Source organism: Malania oleifera, chromosome 6 (genome assembly GCF_029873635.1).
Source record: "Malania oleifera isolate guangnan ecotype guangnan chromosome 6, ASM2987363v1, whole genome shotgun sequence".
NCBI classification, from domain to species: domain Eukaryota; kingdom Viridiplantae; phylum Streptophyta; class Magnoliopsida; order Santalales; family Ximeniaceae; genus Malania; species Malania oleifera.
In genome coordinates, this window is record NC_080422.1 from 50,836,046 (window position 1) to 50,858,629 (window position 22,584).

The 22,584-nt window shown below is 37.3% G+C and overlaps 1 protein-coding gene across 2 annotated transcripts in view; it reads left to right on the forward strand.

Annotated features, from left to right (window-relative positions):
- Positions 1 to 825: 825 nt before the first annotated feature.
- Positions 826 to 22,584, forward strand: part of LOC131157837 (alcohol dehydrogenase-like 6) — a 56,375-nt gene continuing 34,616 nt past the window's right edge. Inside the window, exons 1-9 of one of the 2 annotated variants that reach the window (XM_058112244.1) lie at positions 826 to 1,147; positions 1,257 to 1,393; positions 15,471 to 15,517; positions 15,996 to 16,318; positions 17,228 to 17,310; positions 17,493 to 17,568; positions 17,664 to 17,725; positions 18,134 to 18,229; positions 18,332 to 18,493. In XM_058112244.1, the coding sequence (XP_057968227.1) occupies positions 1,102 to 1,147; positions 1,257 to 1,393; positions 15,471 to 15,517; positions 15,996 to 16,318; positions 17,228 to 17,310; positions 17,493 to 17,568; positions 17,664 to 17,725; positions 18,134 to 18,229; positions 18,332 to 18,493 (1,032 nt within the window). In that variant the 5' untranslated portion in view covers positions 826 to 1,101. The remainder of the gene's footprint in view (positions 1,148 to 1,256; positions 1,394 to 15,470; positions 15,518 to 15,995; positions 16,319 to 17,227; positions 17,311 to 17,492; positions 17,569 to 17,663; positions 17,726 to 18,133; positions 18,230 to 18,331; positions 18,494 to 22,584) is intronic. The other variant, XM_058112245.1, reaches the window with a different exon arrangement.

The window sequence follows — 22,584 nt, forward strand, 5'->3', positions numbered from 1 at the left end:
ATTAATAAAAATTAAATAATTTATAATATTGTTATCTTATAATAAAATGATATAATGTTTAAAATTTGAAGACTATATTGTCCACCTTATTTTGGTTAATTAAGTTATTAAGTGCTAAGTTTTTTTTTTAAATTATTATTATCTTATAACAAAATGAAATGATGGTTAAAATTTGGAGACCTTATGGGCCTCAATTATTATAGTTGATTAAATTATTAAGTGTTAAATTTTTTAAGTTTATGATTGTCCAAAGTTTTAGAATATGAGTTAATTAGGTTCATATTGTTCATTTTTATTTGTTTTGAAAATGTATAATCTTTCATATAATTTTTATACACTTTTTAAAATATTTACTGAGATTTTTATATTTAATCAAATACTAACATGAGAGAAAAGATTAGGTCGTGACTTTTATCAGACATTTCCATTTATGAAAACATTTCATATAGTGAATCCTATCAGATTATACACGACTCCTACTATGTGAGATTTATTATTTGAAATATTTTCATAGGATGGTAGACGTTGATGGAGGACTACATTGATCCTTCAAAAAATCTAATTTTTTTCTAACAAGAATATCTATTCTTAAAATCTCACCATGCGAATTAAATAAGAATATTTTGATGAAGCTTATTCTATTGACAAGATCAAGATTTTTAGAAATATTATTATATAATCTTATATTCAAAAATATAAATTTTAAAAATAGAATTTAAATTTATAGAAATTTGAATGAAATTGTAATAAAAAAATTATTTTACCTTTTTATCAATCTACACAAAAACTATTTTTGATTAAAACGGTCGGCTCATTTACAATTGCAAGTCAAATTCTAGCTGTTGAGCACACTCCACCCTTAAAAACTTGAAAACTTAAAAAGGTACATCCCGAGTACCGCCGGAGGGCGTAGTTCCAGGTCTCCCCGACAAAGACCTACCGCCACCGGCGACTGGGACTTGTGGGTAATCTTACCTACCACCGTCTTACCTACCCTCTTACCCAATTGACCACCCCAACTTCTCATTTTTTTCTTCTTCTTCTTCTACTTCTTCTTCTATGGGATGGATTGCTGACAATTGAATCAAACCCTCATCGACAATGTCTTCATCATCGGCGAAAGATCCCAATGTCATCACCTGCAAAGGTAGTTCTCTCTCCTTTCAAGTATTCGTCTTTTTTTTTTTCCCCGTTCCTTTAATGTCTGGCCATCGTTTAATTTATGGCACCATCTTTTTGGATGGGGTAAAATTAAGCTGCGGTGGCATGGGGAGCTGGGGACCCACTGGTGATGGAGGAGGTGGAGCTGAGTCCCCCTCATCCTATGGAGATTCGTATCAAGGTCGTCTGCACTTCTCTCTGTCGCAGCGACCTCAACGCTTGGCAATCTCAGGTCTCTCTCTTAAACAGCATTTTAGCTTTAAAATTTTATTTATTTGAAATATAATTATCATTATATATTCTTAAATATATTGTAATTCTAATTTTTTATTTTTTAAAATTTTGAGATATTCTAACCCTATCAAAAATGAATATATTGGAGGAAAAATGTGCACGTAAAGCCTAAGGGGCAATGGTTTAAATTATGGAAACAATCTCTGGAAGCATGGATGTAGGACTGCATACTCCTTGCCCTCCCCAGACCCAGAGCCACAATGGCGTTTCATCAAAGGAGCAATTACATGGAATGAACATATTGTTAAAATATCATTTCATATCAATGTTAAAGTCAATTTCTTAAACCCAATTTTTTGGGTGAAAATATACAATTTATTTAAATACTATACATATTTTTTAACAAAAGAGTGTTGGCTGTTCATTTATTAGGTAATTAAAAGTGAATTAGAATGGCCCACGACTTCCTTAGCAGTTCATGGCAATGTTATTATGAGTTGTTGTAAAGGTGTTGGTCAAGGTACTTAGACCTAGGTAGAGAAGTTGAAGGCTTAAAGCAAATTATGTTTTTGAGGGTTGGAGATGGGAAACTGTCAATGGACCAAAATGAAAATACATGGATGCGGGCAAGAGTGTAGTTTAATGTTAGGATTCCCAAATCAATTGGGATTTCTAATTAATGTGTTAGGATTCCCAAATCAATTGAAATTCTATTCAATTTTAGGATTATATATTGTGATGATTTTTATTTAATGTGCTAGGATTCCAAAATCAATTAGGATTGAGTCCATTAAGGACTTGGATTGGGATATTTTACATTCCTAATAGGAGTAAGGTTCCCTACCCTCTATATATGTAACCTTATAGGGCTTTTTCATTCAAACAATAACATAATTCATAACCTTTGGCTAATTTGGAGGTAGATCCCCTCAAAGTGTTCAACCCTATTTTCTCTTACTATTTTCCTTTCTTTTAGTTTCTCCAATTTCTCTACGATAAAACCCTAGGGTCTTATCATTTGGTATCAGAGTTAGTGTTTTTGTGGATGTTGCTAATCCATCGACGAACGCAAGATCTTGGAATTCTTGATCTTTACTCATACCCAATGGCCTTAAAAATTTTAGTAGAGTCCTAGATGGAAGCTAGGCTAAAGGCTAAACTTAGAAATATGTTTAAGTCTTAATTTGAAGAGATCCAAACATCGCTCTTTAAATTGCTCATTACATTTTCTCATAAAGAGATAGGAGATGATGTCTCTACTTAAGCTAATCATAGGGAGCAACCATACATTCGTGAAGGAGGTTACCAAGGAGAGTATGATCATGGTCCTTCTCATATGAAGGTGCAATTTCCTCAGTGGGATAGTGATGACCCTATCGGTTAGGTTTCTAGGGCAGAAAAATACATTCGCTTTCACTACACTCTCGAAACATCTAAAATTGAGTTCGTTTCTATTCGTTTGGATGATGATGCTATTCAATGGTATGACTGGTTTGAAGCTTGTTATGGAATGCCTTCATGGGCAGAATTTGTTTATAGATTACTTGCCTGATTTGGGCCCACTGGACATGAGAATTTTGATGGAGAGCTAGTAAAAAACTATGACAAACTAGCACTAAAATATGACAAACTAGCACTATCTTGGAGTATTAGACACATTTTGAGTGGCTATCAAATAAGACTATAGATTGGAATGAAAGCCTACTTGTTAGTACGTTTTCTGAAGGTCTTCGACTTGACTTTCAACATGAGGTCAAAGTGCATTGGCCACGGACTATGACTACTGCAATTTCCTTTGCATGGTTAGAAGAAGAGAAGTTGGGAGAAGAGTCACTCCAACAAGACCATTAGCAAGCAAATTGTTTGTAGCACTAGCACATCACTTGCTCCTCAAAATCTTCCTACTGAATGATTGACTTAGGAGGAACTTAAAGAGCGAATGCCAAAAGGTTTGTGTTGGCATTGTGATGAAAAGTGGATAGAAGGCATTGTTGCAAAAAGGATAACTCTTGATGATTGAACAAGTGGAGGAGGTAGAAGAAGTTGAGGATGATGTCACCCTCCCCTCGCCCCCCCTCCCCCAAAAAAAATATCAAATTAGGAAGGTATGGAATTTGATGACAATGATGAATCTATCACTTTTTTAGTTCATGCTTTAGGTGGTTATTCTAATCCTCAAACCATGAAATTTAGTGGCTTCCTAAAAGGTCAACTTGTTACTATCTTTATTGATACTGTTAGCACTAATAATTTCATAGACACTAAAATTGATAAACAACTAGCCTATCTTGTGGAGCAATGTGAAAAGTTTGATGTGAAAGTTGCAGGAACTTGACATGTTAGAGCAAGTGTTCAAAGTTTAAATGTACTATGCAAAGCCATGGTTTGTATGTTGATTTCTTTTTGCTGCCACTAGAAGACTATGAAGTGATTTTGGGTATTGATTGGTTAAGAACTTTAGGTGACATAGCTTGGAATTTCTCTAAACTGGTGATGAAGTTCACTGGCCAAAGAGTGACTCTTAAAGGCAAACGTTGTAGTAATGTAACTACAGTTTCAAGCCATCATATGGAGAAGCTCCTTAAAAAGGAGTGCTATGGTTTCTTGTTACAACTTCGAGCACTAGAGGAGTTACAACATCAATCTGGCCAGGATGAAGAGTTAGAAACCTTTATTTCAAAATTTTCTGACCTATTTGCGGAGCCCCAAGGTTTGCCACCGTGAACACGTGATCACTGCAGTCCTCTATTGCTAGGTAGTGTTCCTACTAACATCCGTCCTTATTGCTATCCTTATTTTCAGAAAGTAGAAATAGAAAAGATAGTGAAAGAAATGTGAGATGCTGACATAATTCAACCAAGTGTCATTCCATATTCTTCTCTTGTCTTATTGGTAAAGAAGAAGGATGGCTTTTGGTGGATGTGTGTTGATTATTGAGCACTGAACTAAAACACTTTGAAGGATAAATATCCTATCCCTGTTGTGGATGAATTGTTAGATGAGTTGGGAGGTGCCCAATAGTTCATCAAACTTGACTTGAGATCAACTTATCACTTGATTTGGGTACACGAGGATGACATTCAGAAGACTGCATTTAGAACTCATGATGGCCATTACAAGTTCTTGGTCATGCCTTTTGGGTTAACCAATGTGCCTCCAACCTTTCAAAGTCTTATGAATGAGATTTTCTAACCTTACCTATGTAAGTTTGTTCTTATATTTTTGATGATATCCTGATATATAGCTTATCTCTTGAAGATCTTTTAGGTAATTTGCAAACTGTACTTACCACTTTTTGTGAGCATCATCTGTTTGTCAAGAAATCTAATTGAAGCTTTTCTCAATTGCACGTGGAATACCTTGGGCATATTGTTTCCCAAGAAGGTGTTTTAGTTGACCCTTCTAAAGTTCAAGTGATGACAGACTAGCCTATTCCATAGATAATCAAAATGTCATGAAGATTTTTTGGGTTGATTGGTTACTAAAGCACGTTTGTTAAGGATTATGGAAATATTAGCGCTCCATTGACCGCTCAACTGAAAAAGGATACATTAAAATAGAGTGAGGTAGCTGAACAAGCCTTTGTCAAGCTTAAGCACACAATGTCCACCACACCACTTCTTGCTTTGCTAGATTTCAACAAGGTTTTCATCATTGAATATGATGCATCAAGAGTTGGCATTGGTGCAATTTTGATGCATGACAGATGCCCGTTGCTTTTACCAATAAGGCTCTTTCTACATCCTATATTAGCATGTTTGTTAATGACAAAGAGTAATGACAAAGAGATGCTAGCCATTGTGCATGCAGTTACAAAATGGAGACGATATTTAATTGGCTGTCATTTCCTAATCCGAACTAATCACAAGAGCCTAAGGACTTTTTTGGAGCAATGAATCTCTTCCATGGAAAAAGAGAAGTGGTCACGTAGTTGTTGGGTTATGACTATGAGATTATTTACAAAAAAAGGGACCATGAATGTGGTGGCAGATGTACACTCACGACTTCTTGAGCAAGTTGAACTTAGCTATTTCTTTACTTACATGTACTACTCTTGAACAAGTCAAGAAGGAATGGTGGTAAAATCCAGAGATTGGAGGTATTATCCAAAAGCTACAAAAGAGCCAACTTTAATCCCTCCTTACTTTTGGGACTCTTTAAACTTACTGTATAAGGGGAGGATTTTATTAGTGCCTAATTCAGCTCACAAGCAAACCATAGTGCAGGAATTACACATGTTGGCCCTAGAGTCGAGTCTAGAGTGGGGGGGGGGGGGGTGAATAGACTCCTTTGTGTATTTTCTCTTTTCTCTATTCTCTACAAAATCAGATGTTAATGTGGTTCGACCCCTTGCCTACGTCCACGCCTTGAGTCACACCCAAGGTTTCCACAATCCACTAAACAAACTCCTTCACAGGTGGAGAAACCTTTACACCACGGGAACAAATCCCTTTTGCTCACCAAGAGCCTTTTAGCAAGGTTCACCAAGAACCCTTGCAATCCGGTTCACCAAGAGCCTTCACACGAGAACCAATCCTAATTGCTCACAAAGAGCCCCAACAAGGGAACCAATCCATAGCTCATAAAGAGCCCAAACAAGGGAACCGATTCCTTTAAAAATTGGTTCACAAAGAACCCTTACAAGATAAGAATGAATTACAAAACAAATGCTCCTTGAATGAGCTGATAATTGATACAATCAAATCCTCACACAACTCTCTCAAAGTAATGTATCACACTAAGATTGAAGAGCAAGAGAGAAGTTGAGCACAAATATGATGAACTAGTTAAAGTGTGCTTGCAAAAATATATGATTACTAAGATCTATCTTTAAACAAGCCTTTGGACTTGTATTTATAGGCAAAATGAGCAACTAGCCGTTTTATGGCAGTTGGGCTAATATATTATTTGTTTACTTTGAAAAGTAGCCATTTATAGCCGTTGGGTGTAGAACCCTGACACAAACCGTCAACGGTTTCCCCCAAACCGTCGACGGTTTCCTCAGACATAAATTCAATTTAGCTTACTGCTTGAAACCGTCGATGCACCTGGGCCAAACCGTCGACGGTTTGCCTTGTTTCTTTACAAACTTGATATTCTTGTTTACTTAGGTGCATGATTTTGGTTTTAACCCAACCGGGACCAAGTATATAAAAGATTTACAATACTAGGATGATTTAAAACTTGTCCCTTATAAAAACGTAGTAAGTATAGGATATATATATGAAACTCTTGTTTTTGTTCTTTGAAAACTCATTAAGTTTTGCTCTAAGAGTTTGGTGATATCCTATATACTTATATCCTAATATGAAATACATTTGTTCAACTTTTGCTCAATGATCTTGCGTCAAACAATGCCGCAAGAGTTACAGTAGTTCCTACCTCAAACACTCCCTATTACACTAAGACTTTGTTGGATGTGCTTGAGTCCTTTCGAGTGATTGTCCACTTTGATCTTTCCTATTTGAATGTTCACTTGATTCGATCTTTGCTTTTGATCCAGTAGCTTCATGTATTTGTCACTTGTACTTGTACTAACTTGATCTACAAAGATAGGTTACGCTTGGAACTAAAAATAGGTTATATCATCAAAACACAATAAATATGATTATATAGCCACTAAGGCTAACATCACACATCATGGCTGTAGGTCACTTTGGTTTTCGTAGAACCTACGAGCGCATTTCTTAGGAATCTTGCTAGAAGGGAATGAAGGGTGAAATCAAAAAAATTGTGATAGAATGTGATGTTTATCAATGATAGAGAGGGTAAATCATTCCGAGTCTTGACCTTCTTCAATCTCTTCCTTTTCCACAAGAATCTTGGACTGATATCTTCATGGTTCATTGAGGGACTACAATCTTCTCATGGTAAGTCTACTCTTTTTCTTGTTGTGGACCGTCTCACAAAATATGCTCATTTTTGTGCCACCCGTATAATGCTATAAGTGTTGCTTAAACTTTTGTTGAGAATAATGTCAAGTTGCATGGGATTCCTCAGTCTATTGTCAATGATTGTGACAAAGTCTTTACCAACAACTTTTGGAAGGAGCTTTTTTCGTTTGCAAGGAACAAAACTGAATATTCACTGCATATTATCCACAATTAGATGGGCAAATTGAAGTTGTTAATAGGTGCTTGGAGACTTATCTTCGTTGCTTTGTTAGTGACAAACCGAAGGATTGGGTGTGATGGCTCCCATGGGTTGATTGGTGGTACAATACCACTTATCGTTTGTCCATCAAGTCGACTCCATTAGAGGTTGTTTATGGTTGAGCTCCTTTGGTTCTTGCTACCTATCCAAGTGGATCATCTAGAATTGAGCAAGTTGACAAGGAGTTGCTTGATCGAGACAAAGTGCTTAAGCTCCTCTAAGAAAATCTTGTTGCAGTTCAATCTCATATGAAACAACAAGTTGATTAAGCACCATAGGGAATTCTCAGTGGGAGATTGGGTATTTCTCAGGCTACAACCCTATAGGCAAATATCTATGACTGTTCGTTCTTCAATGAAGTTGTCTCCTCAATTCTATGGGTCTTGTGCCTCAAAAATAAGATAGGGGGGCAAGTTACTGTGCAATGCCACTTGCTTGATGTTGCACCTACTAGTGAGGTTCAAGTGCAGCCACAAGCAATTGTAGATTGCCGAGTGGTCAAACATAGAAGTTAAGACATCGTAGAAGTTTTAGTTCACTAGTCTCACTTACCATCTGAAGATGCAACTTGGGAAACTTATCAATCTTTGGAGGAGAGATTCCCTGAGTTATTGTTGCCTAGCCTAGAGGGTGAAACTAATTTGAAGGTGGCCGGGATAGGATTCCCAAATCAATTGAGATTTTCTATTTAATGTTAGGATTCCCAAATCAAGTGGGATTTCTAATTAATGTGTTTGGATTCCCTAATCAAGTGGGATTCTATTTAATTTTAGGATTATTTAAAGTTGGGATTTTTATTTAATGTGTTTGGATTCCCAAATCAATTAGGATTGAGTCCATTAGGTACTTAGATTGGGATATTTTACATTCCTAATAGTAGGGTTCCCTACCCTATATATATGTAATCCTACGAGGCTTTTTCATTCAAGCAATATCATAATTCATGGTCTTTGACTAATTTGGAGGCAGATCCCCTTGAAGGGATTAACCCTATTTTCTCTTACTATTTTCCGTTCTTTCAATTTCCCCAATTTCTCTGCGAAAAAACCTTAGGGTCTTATCATTTAAGTGGGAAATCTTATAATAATGACGATGATGATAAAGTGAAACACCCCCCCTTGTGATTGAGGGTTGAGATGGGGAACATGGATATCACTGATTACGCTTGCACACTCACACATTACTGACTTTCAGAAGATTTCCCACATGTGGATACCAATACTCCCATTTACTCAATTACTTGAAAAAGAAGCAGCTGGGTAGAAACAATTAGTAGCATGTTTTGAAAAATTGTTAAATCACTTCAATCCTAGACCAATTGAATGAATGATCAAGTTAGGTGGAATGCAATCAGAACTTCTCAAAGGGCCACAAAAAAGTGCCCAACTATGGTGCCTAAATGCTGTCTGTATCAGTCTGTTTGGGCAGTCAATTTTCAACTGTTTGACTGCTCCAAAGTGTCAATAAATACGATCCATGAGCTCATCTGTGATTTTAACTATGAAACAATGAGAAATGAGGTAATGGCAAGCCATCAAACGGCTGCATTGAAAGTAGGATGCTAAATTGTACGAGTGGAGTTATAAGTTTGAACATAGAAATGATGAAGTAATAATTCGTGGTAAATTACAATAGTTACTCTATTAATTGTTTTTGTTTTTAAAAGTCGGAGCAGAGGTTGAAACAGTGACCTGGAAATGCTTAATGCTGATTCTGTTGTCTTCTGCAAATCTGAAAACTGTGATCCTAGAGTGATTAATTTCCATTAGGATTCTATTTTGCCACTAAATCCTTGCAGTCTTACTCTTGATTTTTCATCCTTACAGGTAAATGAAACATATATTGTAGGGAAAAAGATGGCATGGTAAATGTTTTCTAATGTAATTTTAGAATTATGGAATAACACAATGAAGGTGGTCTACCATGCCAATTTGGTATCATTGTTTATTTGTTATCTCACAATATATTATCTATTATGTGCATCCAATTCATGGATATGATCATTGTGTGTGGGAATATTTCATTTTCCTTTGTTTCTGTTTTTAATTAGTGTGGGAAACTGGAGGCTCGAAACTTGCTTTGGAAATGTCTAAATAATTGCCTTACATGTCCAAAATCCTAGAAGCCCAATTGGCATATGCTGGTGAATTTCTTTCCCTTTCATAAAAGTTTGTAATTACATACAAACTTTTGATGAACATAATGCCTATTGAAGGACAAATTAATGATGTTGAGTTCTATATGTTTTAGACAAGATGGCAAAATTCGAACTTAACTCTTTGCTCATTCGATGCGTGACGAAGTTGAAGGTATATTTACAAAATTAGAGAAAGTTGGTAAAATTTATGTCGACTGTTTGGAGTAGTAATATTCATAACTAGATCACAAATATTGTCAACGGAACAGCAAACAGCAAAGCAAAAGATTTCTTTCTTTACTTCAACCTACAATTATTTCCTTATTTCTCAATTCATTATTTTGTACAGTAGCATATATTTAGTTTACATGTATAGGGCTTGACGGATTATAGTTTACATGTATAGTGCTAGAATCATGCTAGAACTTATTTACTTTCCGTGTATAGCATTCTTGTAAAGTCTATATATAATATACAGAAATCAAGGCCAAACCATTTGGCCATTCGCACAATACTTTGACATGGTATCAGAGCCAGCCGACTGCTAAGTTTTTTTTCCCCTTTGAATATTTTTGTCGTCTCGGTTTCGAAGGCGTCTTTCGTTTCTGTGGCTATTGTGGTTTTTTTTCCTCTCTTCTGGATTTTTTTTTGTTCTCTGTCCTTTCGGTATTTCTGTGGCTGAGTAGCTGTTGGCACAGCAGGTTTTCTGGTTTGCCATTTATTTTAGTGCAGGCAACAGCTTTCTGTTGCTGTTTCTGGTGCTTCTCTGTCTCAGCACAGCAGGTTCCTGTCCTTGTGATTCTCGGCACAGCAGGCAATAACTTTCTGTTGCTGTTTCTGGTGCTTCTCTGTCTTGGCACAGCGGGTTTCTGTCATTGTGATTCTCGGCACAGCAGGTTTCTTGGTTCAAGATTTATTTTTTAGTGCAAGAAGGTTGGTCTTGGTTCTCTATGTTGCTGTTTCTGGTGCTTCTCTGTCCTTGTGATTCTCAGCACAGCAGGTTTTTTGGTTCAAGATTTAATTTTTAGTGCAGGCAGGTTGTTCTTGGTTTTCTTTGTACCTGCCTTGATTTAAATTTTGGGCTTCTAGATTTTCTGGTGGTCTTTTTCTTTTGGCACAATCTATTTTTTTTTTTGGGCTTCTTGATTTTCTCCTTTATTTAGCATGGACTTTGCACCTGTGTGCCAAGTTTACGTGCAACAATTATTCTACATGGGCTTTTCAATTTGAACTTTTTTGAAGGGAAAAGATCTTTGGGGTTATATTGATGGCACGGATTGTGCACCCAATCCTGATAAATCCAAGGAGTCAGCGGCTTGTCCTTCATGGGTTGTGCTTTGTGCCAAGGATTCAGCGGCTTGTCTTTCATGGGCTGTACTTGATGCTCAGATTATGTCTTGACTTCTTGGCTCAATTGAGCCACATATTGTCCCCAACTTGTGACCTTATCGCACCGCTCAATCCATGTGGACTTATTTAAAAACAGTATATCATCAAGATAATGGTGCCCATCGTTTTCTGTTAGAGCATGCGATTGCCATGTTTCAACATGACAATCATTCCATCCAAGACTATTATTCAGGGTTTCTGACTCTTTGGAACGAATACTCTGATCTAGTTACTGCAAATGTCCCTGTTGCCTCTCTTCCCATCATTCAATGTCTTTACGAGACTAGTCGTCGTGATTAGTTTCTTATGAAACTCCGCCCCGAGTATGAATCTGTTCGCTCGTCTCTGCTGAATCGCTCTCCCGTTCCTTCTCTTGATGTTTGTTTTGGTGAGTTATTTCGTGAAGAATAACGGCTTAGTACTCAAGTTACTCTGACACAATCTCATGGTAGTTCAGGGTCTGTCCCTGTGGCTTATGCTACTCAACGATGAGGACCACTTGCACATTCTAGCACCTTGCAGTGTTTTTGCTACAAAGAATTTGGGCATATCGCTGCTAATGGTTCCAAGAAATTCTGCTCTTATTGCAAGAAGAAGGGTTACATTATCAAAGACTATTGTATCCGCCCGTAGAATCGTCAGGCCTAGGCATTACAAACTTCTGTTAATGCACCCCCCTACAGTGACTTTTGCGGACCCTGGCTCTTCTTCAGGTGACTCCTTTGTTCCTGGCATTCCTGCACCTCCTACAGTGAATTAATGCACACTCGAAATGGTGCAACAGATGCTAATTTCGGCATTATCAGCAATGGGGCTCCAAGGTAACAAATCTAGTAAACTTTGGTATGTGGACTCGGGTGCCTCTAATCACGTGATGAATAATCCCACTACATTGGGTCATGTTCGGTCCTATGCTGGTCATTCTGTTATTCAGATTGCCAATGACAGTTCTTTGCCAATAGCTGCTGTCGGAGATGCCTCTTCTAAGTTCACTGATGTGTTTCTTGTTCCTTAGGTTTCCCCGAATCTTATTTTTGTTGGTCAATTAGTTGATAACAATTGTGCTGTTAATTTTTCTGGTAATGGTTGTGTTGTGCAGGACTAGGTAATGGGGGAGTTGATTGCGAAGGGACCTAAAGTGGGGCTCTTGTTTCCACTACTTTTTCTTGTTCCAGCATGTTCCCCAGCTTCATCTATTAGGTCTTTTGCGTGTAATAATGTTTCAGATCTTAGTATGGCGTGACATCGTCATTTAGGCCATCCCAATACTCAGATCTTATCTCATGTTCATGTATTGAACTTTGGTTTACTTGGTAATAAAGAACGTTCATCTTTATCTCTTGAGTGTGCCTCGCAAACTTGGTAAAAGCAAAACTCTTCCCTTCCCTCTGCATGCTAGTAGAGCTTCTCAGTGCTTTGATCTTATCCATAGTGATGTTTGGGGACCTTCCCTGGTTAGTTCACATGAAAAATTTAAATACTATGTGACTTTCATTGATGATCATTGCAGATTTACTTGGGTATACTTTCTTCGCTCTAAATCAGAGGTTTTTCGTACTTTCACTCAATCAATTTTTTGCTTCTATTAAGACATTACACACAGATTCTGGTGGTGAATATGTGTCTATTGAGTTTCAAGCCATTTTGGCTTCTAAAGGTCCCGCTACTCCCCAACAAAATGGAGTAGCCGAACGGAAAAATTGTCATCTCCTAGATGTGGTACATAATCTCTTGCTGGAATCCTCCGTTCCATCCTTGTTCCCGGTTGAGGCTCTGAAAACTGCTACTTACTTGGTTAATCATTTACCTTCTCAAGTTCTACTCATGGAGTCTCCCTATTTCGGCTTATTTGCTAAGCAACCTAGTTATGATAACCTACGTACTTTTGGTTGTGTATGTTTTGTTCATTTACCTCCTGATGGGCGACATAAATTCTTTTCTCAATCTATTCGATGTGCATTCTTGGGATATAATGTGTGTCAAAAGGGATTTGTTTGTTACGATCCTACATTACATTGTACACGCATTTCTAGGAATGTTATTTTCTTTGAAAATCAACATTTCTTTCCTGTGTCCTCTATACACTCCTATTCTACTGTGATTCTCCCCTCCTTTGAGGAGCAGTTCTTGGATCCTCATCAAGTTAGTTCTCATTTTAAACCAGGTATTGTGTATACGTGACGCTCCCACCCACAGTCTCTTCCGGTAGCTTATCCGATATCTGATCGTACCACGCTCCAGATTCAGTAAGTTGCAGCACCTCCAGAGCCTTTGGTACGTCGCTCTTCTCGAGTGTCTGTACCCCTAGATAGGTATGGGCTTCCCTCTTCAAGTTCTGGCAATTCTGTTTTAGCTCTTATTGCTGCATTGTCCAATTTAGATATTCCCACATCCTACTCACACGTTGCCAAGCATGATTGTTGGCAACAAGCTATGCAGGAATAAATTGCCCCTTTAGAGGCCAATCACACCTGGGACATTGAGCCTTGTCCTGCCACCATTATTCCTCTGGGTTGTAAATGGGTTTACGTAGTCAAGATATGATTTGATGGAAGTCTGGATCGTTACAAAGCTCGCCTTGTTGCACTTGGGAATAATCAGGAATATCGTGTCAATTATGAAAAGACCTTTGCTCATGTGGCTAAGATGACTATTGTTCGTAGGATTCTGGCTATTGCTGCTTTTAGTGATTGGCCACTACATTAAATGGATGTCAAGAATGCTTTTCTTCATGGGGATCTTAAAGAGTGTATTTATATGAAGCCACCCCCGGGCTTGTTTCCCTCTCCTACTTCACATGTGTGTAAGCTTTGTCGCTCTTTTTATGGTCTCAAACAAGCTCCGAGGGCCTGGTTTGATAAATTCCGCACCACTTTATTACAATTTTCATTCAAGTAGAGCAAGTATGACACGTCATTGTTTCTTCGGAAATCAGACATGGGTATTGTTGTTCTTTTGGTTTATGTTGATGATGTTGTGATTACTAGTTCTGATTTTGCTTAATTTGCTCAGCTCAAGACTCATCTCTCAGAGTCCTTTCATATGAAAGATCTTGGGTCTCTCACATATTTTCTTGGTCTTGAGGTGAATCGTAGTCCCTCTAGTATTTCAATCAATCAACATAAGTTTGCTAGTGACTTAGTGGTCACAACTGGCCTTCATAAGGGTACTCTTGTTGATACTCCCATGGAATTAAATGTCAAGCTTCACAAAGAGGAGGGTGACTTACTTGCTGATCCCAGTTTACACCGCAAGTCGGTGGGTAGTCTTGTTTATCTCACCATTACTAAACTAGACATTTCTTTCATCTTCATTTGGCTGCTATCTGTAGGATCAGGGCACTTCTGCCCGTGGTTTATTCTTCCTTGCAGGCAATTCTACTCGCCTTGCTGCTTATAGAGATGCTGATTGGGCTGGTTGTGCGGATACACGCCCCTCCATCACTGGTTGGTGTGTGTTCTTAGGTGATGCATTGATCTCTTGGAAGAGTAAGAAGCAAGACAGAGTTTCTAAGTCATTGAAGGAATCTGAATACTAGGTAATGTCTTTTGCTTGTTTTGAAATTATTTGGCTTTGAGGTTTGTTTGCTGAGCTAGATTTTTCTGAGACCAATCCTACACCTCTGCATGCCGATAATACGAGTGCTATCCAGATCACGGCTAATCCTGTCTATCATGAGCGCACGAAGCATATTGAAGTGAATTGTCACTTTATCTGTGAAGCATTTGAAGCTCGTGTTATCACTCTTCCACATATTTCCATTGACTTACAAATTGCGGATATCTTCACCAAGGCTCTCCCTCATTATCGACATTGCTTCCTAAGTAGAAAATTGATGCTTGTTGATCAACCCGCATCAATTTGAGGGGGGCTGTTAATGGAACAGCAAACAGCAAAGCAAAATATTTCTTTCCTTCAGCCCACAATTATTCCTTATTTCTCAATTCTTTATTTTGTACAGTTAGCATATATTTAGTTTACATGTATAGGGCTTGATAGATTATAGTTTACTTGTATAGGACTAGAATCATGCTAGAACTTTTTTACTTTCCATGTATAGCATTCTTGTAAAGTCTATATATAATATACAGAACTCAAGGCCAAACCATTCGGCCATTCACACAATATATATACTCAGCATTCCACCAATGCAAGAAGTTCATGTATCCTCAATTACCAGTCATTACCGTGGATTGTTGTAAAAGCATGTTCTTCAGATTTTCTTTGGGGAAGTATAAAAATGGTTGTACGCCAAATGCTTCTTGTTTTTATTTGTGAAAGTACTTTTACCCTCCATACGTTCATACTTTTTTGAAATGGCTCCGTCAAAATTATTCTTTTGGCCATCTTAAAAAGACATTTTTAAATATGTAATACGAAGTTTTTGCTTGTGCAGGCACAAGCCCATATATTTCCTCGGATTTTTGGTCATGAAGCAGCAGGGTAATTTCTGCATTTTCCCCCCCTATTATTCTGGAATATTGCAACATACTAATGGGCAATGATAATTATTGATTCTAAGCCGGAAAACTGCAAATAATTGATCTGCCTCATTTAAAATAGGAATTAAAACAATTTTCAATCGAAATAATGTTCTTTAAAAAAATTCTGAGCTGATTTTTTAGCAGGATAAGTGGACTGCAGTAATTGGCCTGTCTACTAGATGCTCACATTTAATTGAGATATGAGTATAATGTTGTGATGGAGAGTTTCATAGATTTTAGTGTCATATTGTATTGTTATCCATGTATCTTCTGTTTTAAATCTGAGAAGAATTTAGATAGATTAACTCTGATATAGAAAATTCGTAATTTCATTTTAGTTTTTATACAGAGAGGATGGTTACTTAGTGCACAGAACTATAAGTGATGGTCCATAGCTTTCCCAAGGAGATGTTGAATTTGAAGTTGCTATTTTACAGGGTTGTTGAGAGGGTGGGACAAGGAGTGACTGAATTCGCAGAGGGGGATCATGTGCTCACAACATTCACTGGAGAATGCATGGCATGTCAGCATTGTACCTCAGGCAAAAGCAACATGTGCCAGACACTGGGATTGGAAAGGAGAGGTGTTATGCACAGTGATCAGACCACACGTTTCTCTATAAAGGGGAAGCCCATTTACCATTATTGTGCAGTTTCAAGTTTCAGTGAGTATACAGTTGTGCACTCTGGATGTGCTGTTAAAGTCAGCTCAATTGCCCCTCTAGAGAAAATATGCCTTCTTAGTTGTGGAGCAGCTGCAGGTATACTCGTTCATGTGGTTGCAATCCTTCATTTTTCTGTTTAGTTTAGTTTAGTTTTTTGTTTCTATTTTTTGTTTATTTTTTGTTCTTTGTTTATCCCCTTCATATCCTACAATACAAACATATGCTCCTAGAAATTTTGTAGCCTGTTGTTTATTTTGCTAAGGGCAAGCCTTGGTCTAACGGTAGGGGTATTACACGAAATCTAAGGTCAGTGGTTTTAGTACAGAAGCTAACTCTCCAAATGTGGATGTAAGTCTGCATTTCCCAGATCCCCCACTAAGGTGTTGGAGCCTTGCACACTCAGTGTCTTGCATTTTTCCTGTTTATCTTGCCTATCCTGATGGTGAATGATTGATGATCCTCAAATGCTGAAATTTTTACAATGTTGTCTGGTGCCCCCAAAAGTTAGATGTGGAGTTTGTAACTTTCTGCAGATCACTACCCTTGGGGCAGTGTGGTGGGTGGGTTCTCTCCATCATATTGTGAAACACAGTAAGCTTAAATCCTTCCATATTTATTCATTGAATGCTTGAAACACATTCTATCATTATTCATCAAAGGATTGCGGATAGTGGGATGACTTTATTCAATTTTGTACTGAAAAGATATTCTTAATATCTGGCATACTTATTTTATTTAGAAATTTTAATTGATGTAAGATAACAGTGTTTTACAATATCTGAAGAAGTTCTCCTAGCGCAACAAGCCCCATGGAAACCTTCAAAAGTATATGAAATTTCTCGCTGCAATGTTGTAGTTCTTTTGCATTGTTTCTTAATAATTTGTTCCCATTGTATCACTTATCTCAGATTCTCATCTATATATGTTCTATTTATGCATGTGTGAAAAAAGAAATGATTATTTGGTCCACAGCGAGTATAATTCATGTTGGGATTTTATCACTAGGGCTGGGAGCAGCTTGGAAGGTTGCTGATATATCTGAAGGATCAACTGTTGTCATATTTGGTCTAGGGACTGTAGGCCTTTCTGTAAGAATAGGACTTCTTTCTTGATGTCCTCCCTCTCTCCCTCCCTCCCTCTCTCTCAATCTTTATCCTCCCTTCCTCCTCCTCTCTTGTTCCTTACCTGTTTATTTACTCTTTTTTTTTTTTTAATAACTCAATCTATGCTTGCTATCTAAAACGTGGTCAGTCATGGTTACTTGTTTTAGGTTGCACAAGGGGCCAAATTAAGGGGGGCATCTCGAATAATTGGTGTTGATACTAATTCTGAAAAGTCGGATAAAGGTCTCATGGTTTTTGCCATTGCTTATTGCTTTGTTACATGGTTGAAGCCATTTAAAGCTTTCTTGTTCATTAATGATATTCTCTTACTGATGCAGCAAAGGCTTTTGGAGTAACAGAGTTTATCAATCCAAGTGACTGTAATGAACCTATTCAACAGGTATTTTAATTCATCTGAGAAAGCATCAATAATTGAAATTTCAGTTCTTTTTATCAATTATCTGCATCTGGATTGACATAATGGACATTAGAAAGGCAGCATGACATAAATTGGAATCTTAATAACACAAGTAACTGATATGGGATTTGTCAGTGGAGGCAATGTTGTCATTATCACTGTTAAACAAACCAGCAGTACAGTGCATCTAAACCCAGAGCAAACATGATAAAATATCAACACCAGCTTTGTATTCTTTCTTTTTCTTCTTTCAAGTCTCATCCTAGCCAAGTTGAGTTTGTCATAAATTGTATATACTCATTCCTTTTAATTTAGAACTACAGCACTAGATGCTCTTTTGTGTATATGTGTGTGGCATATGACTAAATAATATACATTGAATTTTTGCAGGTTATTAAGCGTATTACAGATGGAGGTGCAGATTATTCATTTGAATGTATAGGTGACACTGAAATGATAACTGCTGCATTACAGTCATGTTGTGATGTAATTTTTTTTCATATCCCTGATGAATATATATTTTTTTTTTATGTAGAAAACTTGAAATAAATATATAAACCTTTTGTTTGTCTTCTCCTGATTTCTCAGGGATGGGGTTTGACAGTTACACTTGGTGTGCCAAAAGTGAAACCGGAAATAACTGCACACTATGCATTATTCCTTAGTGGAAGAACATTGAGAGGATCTCTATTTGGAGGATGGAAACCTAAATCTGATCTCCCCTTATTAGTGGACATGTATTTACGGAAGGTAAGAATAACTACAAAAGCTACCTTGGGGATTTGAGCTTGAAATTATTACTTATTTAATTTTATGTTGTAGGTAGGAATTAGAAAGATTCTAAGAGGAGATGCAGCTTCTTACTGTTAGGTTTCTCTAAAAATTAAATAAGCGTGACATTTAATAGGCCCTTGACTATTACATCTCTCTTTTAAGTCAGTCAGCCTCAGGCGGGGGCATGCACATCAAAAGGACCTAGCTTTGACATGTAACACTCATTCTAAGCTCACATCTGACCTTGTAAAAACATCAGCTAACTGATCAGCGAAGGATGTATGAGTTTATGTGTGGGTGTATGTATATATATATATATATATATATATATGTATATGTTTATATATATTTATATATTCAAATTATGCAAATGCCTCCATGTTATATATATATATATGTATATGTTTATATATATTTATATATTTAAATTATGCAAATGCCTCCATGTTGGAGCTTCAAATAAAGTGATAGCTAATGTCAATGTGCTTCATCCACTCATGGTATATTGGAGCCTTTGCAATACAAATGGCAGCTTGATCATCACAAATGCATATGTTGCAAGACATTGAACCCAATTTTTGATGTAGGTTACTTTTAACCTCAACTACACACTGATAGCATGAGACAGAGATACTTAGCTTTTGCACTAGATTGAGCAACGAGGTTTTGCTTCTTGCTTTCCCATGGCATGAGATTGCCTAATAGAAAGGTACAATATCCAGTTACAGATAAACTATCTACCTAGGCATAATTTATTAAACCTACAACATTCAAATGCACACATCTACATGGTACAATAGTAAAGTTTCCTAGCGTGGCCCTCCCTCCATGAATTATAGCCAGGGGTGTCCCTGTCATTCTTTCCCACTCGAAAAAACTTCGGCCTTGAGCATTATCCTGATTAACTGAATAAGGAAAGATAGGCTCTAGCATTTGACATAGCAATTGACAGTATTACTTGTAATTCACGGTTCCAACTTTAATGCTTATGGAATCCTCACAGCTGCTGTAGATCATGTGACTAGTGAAGTGCCATGGCTCCCAGGCAATATGTCATAGACCTAGAGATCATGAACATAACAAAGGTCCCTAAAAGTGTCTCCCCAATGGTCTAGCTTCGCCATAAATTATGAAGTACCATAGTCTCCAAATTAAAATGGTAATAAAAAATATGTATCAAATGAGTTTTTGGGTAGTTCAATTTGTCAGTGTAATGTATTGATTTCAGAGTATCACTATATATAGTCCCCACCCTCAGTGTCAACCATTGAAGTATTGATTCTGAACTCCAGCACTTGATATAGATCCCACATGGTGTAAAAGTTCATTTAGTTTAGGCAAAAACCTTAGTCAAGTCTCATAGAACTGCCGTATAATGATGGCGACCTGAACTAGGGGCCTTTTTCACATCATTTGGCTTGTAACTGCTCACAGGTTCTAAGTGCTCATAGATGCAGTCACTCTTCTGCCCAACTCCTCTTGTCTCTATCACATTGACATGGTTCTTCTTTTTACACTCAAATGACTACTTATCGACCTTCTTCAGCTTAACTAGCTAAGTTTGAGTCGGTGTATTCATTTTCTGGGCTGAGTATGGTCAGCCCATTTCTTCCATCTATTCTTTATGTAATTTTCTTCCTTCTCCATATGCTCAGCATAGGACGTAGCTTGGTCAATAGAATAAAAAATTCTGACTCTAAATCTTCATTTAGATCCAATACCTTAACACGTCATATATTGGATGACTTATTGCTGCTCACTCTCAGATTGACATGTCACAATGAGATTATAAAACATGTGTAGATCCAGATTTCCATTCCATGCTAGGTTAGGTAACACAATCTAGAGCAAACCTCCTGAGCATTGTTAACAGGCACAAACTTGTGAATCACCAATTCTTTCATCCTATTCGGGCTTGTTATTGGCTGTTCTACATAAATTTCATGAATGATTAATATTAGTTTCAAATTGGTCACTGAACATCAATTTGCAGCATATTATACACTGAATTTTATACATTATTTCAATATCATCCAATGTGCAACGGTTGTCTCCTGTGAGTGGAGAAATGCTCTTTTGGCATCCCATTCAACCATTGTTGCATTATAGGGTGGAAAAATTCATCAAAAGCATCTTAGTCCATAATTTTGCTTAACAGAACCCCAATCCCAAGTCCTTATACTATTAGTAGTATGAGTAAATAAAGTGGTAAATAGGTGTGGGTGGGGCACAATGGCTTACAGGGATGACTAACTAGGGTCAAGGCAAGCATTCTGCCAATAACAGGAGACACATTGTATGACTTTGAAACAATGTGAAAAGGTTAGTGCATAATATGTAATGAATTGAAGTTCAGCTACCAGTTTGAAACTATTAGTAAGTTTTAGTGACTATTCATAAAATTTACTCTCTATCACATTGATATGCTTCTTCTTTCTACTTTACTTTTAGGAATGACCCTTTTCCCTACACGTTTAACACCCCAGCCAATACCTTTAAGCCTTGTTTGGTTCAATTGGCTAAGTCTAAGTTGGTGTGGTCATTAGTTTGGGCTGAAGGTGGTCAACCCATTTCCTTTTTTCCTTATCTATATGCGTAGCATAGGATGTGGCTTGGTCAATGGAATAAAAATGTGACCCTTGAGATTTATTCAGATCCAATACCATTGCCTGCTCTCAAGTTGGCACCTCAAAATGAGATTATGAAACTCTCATTCTAAGTCTAGATGCACTTTCCATGGTAGGTGAGGGAACAGAACGCAGAGTAGAGCTCTTAAGCATAGTTAACATGTACAAACTTATGAATCATCACTTCTTTCATCCTATTCTAGCCTATTATTGCTCCTTCTATGTAGTTCCTATTCTAGGACTTAATATTGCTCCAATAGATATAAGTATGCCTCCAAGACAAGTAATGACTATGTTAACCTTGTTTGTATTCCTCAAGCTTCTACGAATAAAATTTGTTCTCTAGTTGATTAAACTAATAACACAAATCACTAGGTTTACCTTTCCTTGTTCAAATTGATTTTAATAAGATAATCAGGTTGGAAGGAATATTGGAAGTTACCAGGAGGGTGGTTCGCATCCGTGTTGTCATTGGTGTATGGCAAGAAGTGATGATTGCATTTATAATTCCTTTTTCTTTAACCAATGAATCAAGTTTGGACATATTCGCTCCAATTGGTCTTTGGTCACCATGAGCTTTTTCTAGCTACTGAATGTGTTGTCTATTATTTCGAGTGTTGGATTTTCTAGATCAAGGTAGATTTTTGGCATGCTAACTGAGTGTTGCTGGAGAGGAGGAAATGGTGATAGGTCAATGGGCCAGCTAGATTGGGCTATTGGATGATGTGTATGGGCGAGTGAACAATGGATTTGGGTTGTGAGCCGTTTGGAACCCAAATCCATTGGGTATGGGTAAGGATATGAATTAGTTGATTGTGAGATGCCGAGTTGTAGGTTGTAGATTGCTCACTACAGTCTATGAATGATAGATTTGGATTTTAGTCGTAGCTTTGATCAAGATACAAGTTAACACCACCTTTTCCTCTTTGTGTATATTTATCAATTGGCTTGCTACGAGTGGTCTCTACATAGTACGTGAGGGTGGGAGGTAAGGGAATTGAGTTATGCATAGCTTTTTGGAGTTTGGGTGGAATGTGGGTTTAAATAGTTGGTTTGGTCGAAGCTGAATGAAAGGGACACTACTAGCGCGACGAGGGTTCTACAACCCAAACACACTTAGCAACGACTATGTGGACCTTAGAGATGGCTGAAGACACTACTATTGATGATGCTACTAGAAGGTGACATGGAAAATCTCAAGCTGCATGTGTAACAACTATAATGGCTTAAAAGATTTAACTCTATTGGCCCACTTGATTAGAGGGAAGATTAGCTTTAGATTGATTGTGCAACCTTCAATTGATTGTCCTTATGATGGGGTTAGCAAAGGAAAGGAGGTTATGAAATGCGGGGATTTATCAAATAATGAAGTGACAATCTTAGTGAGTTTGATTGTGGCGGGGGTTGACCGTTGAATGAAAAATTAGGGTATAATATGGA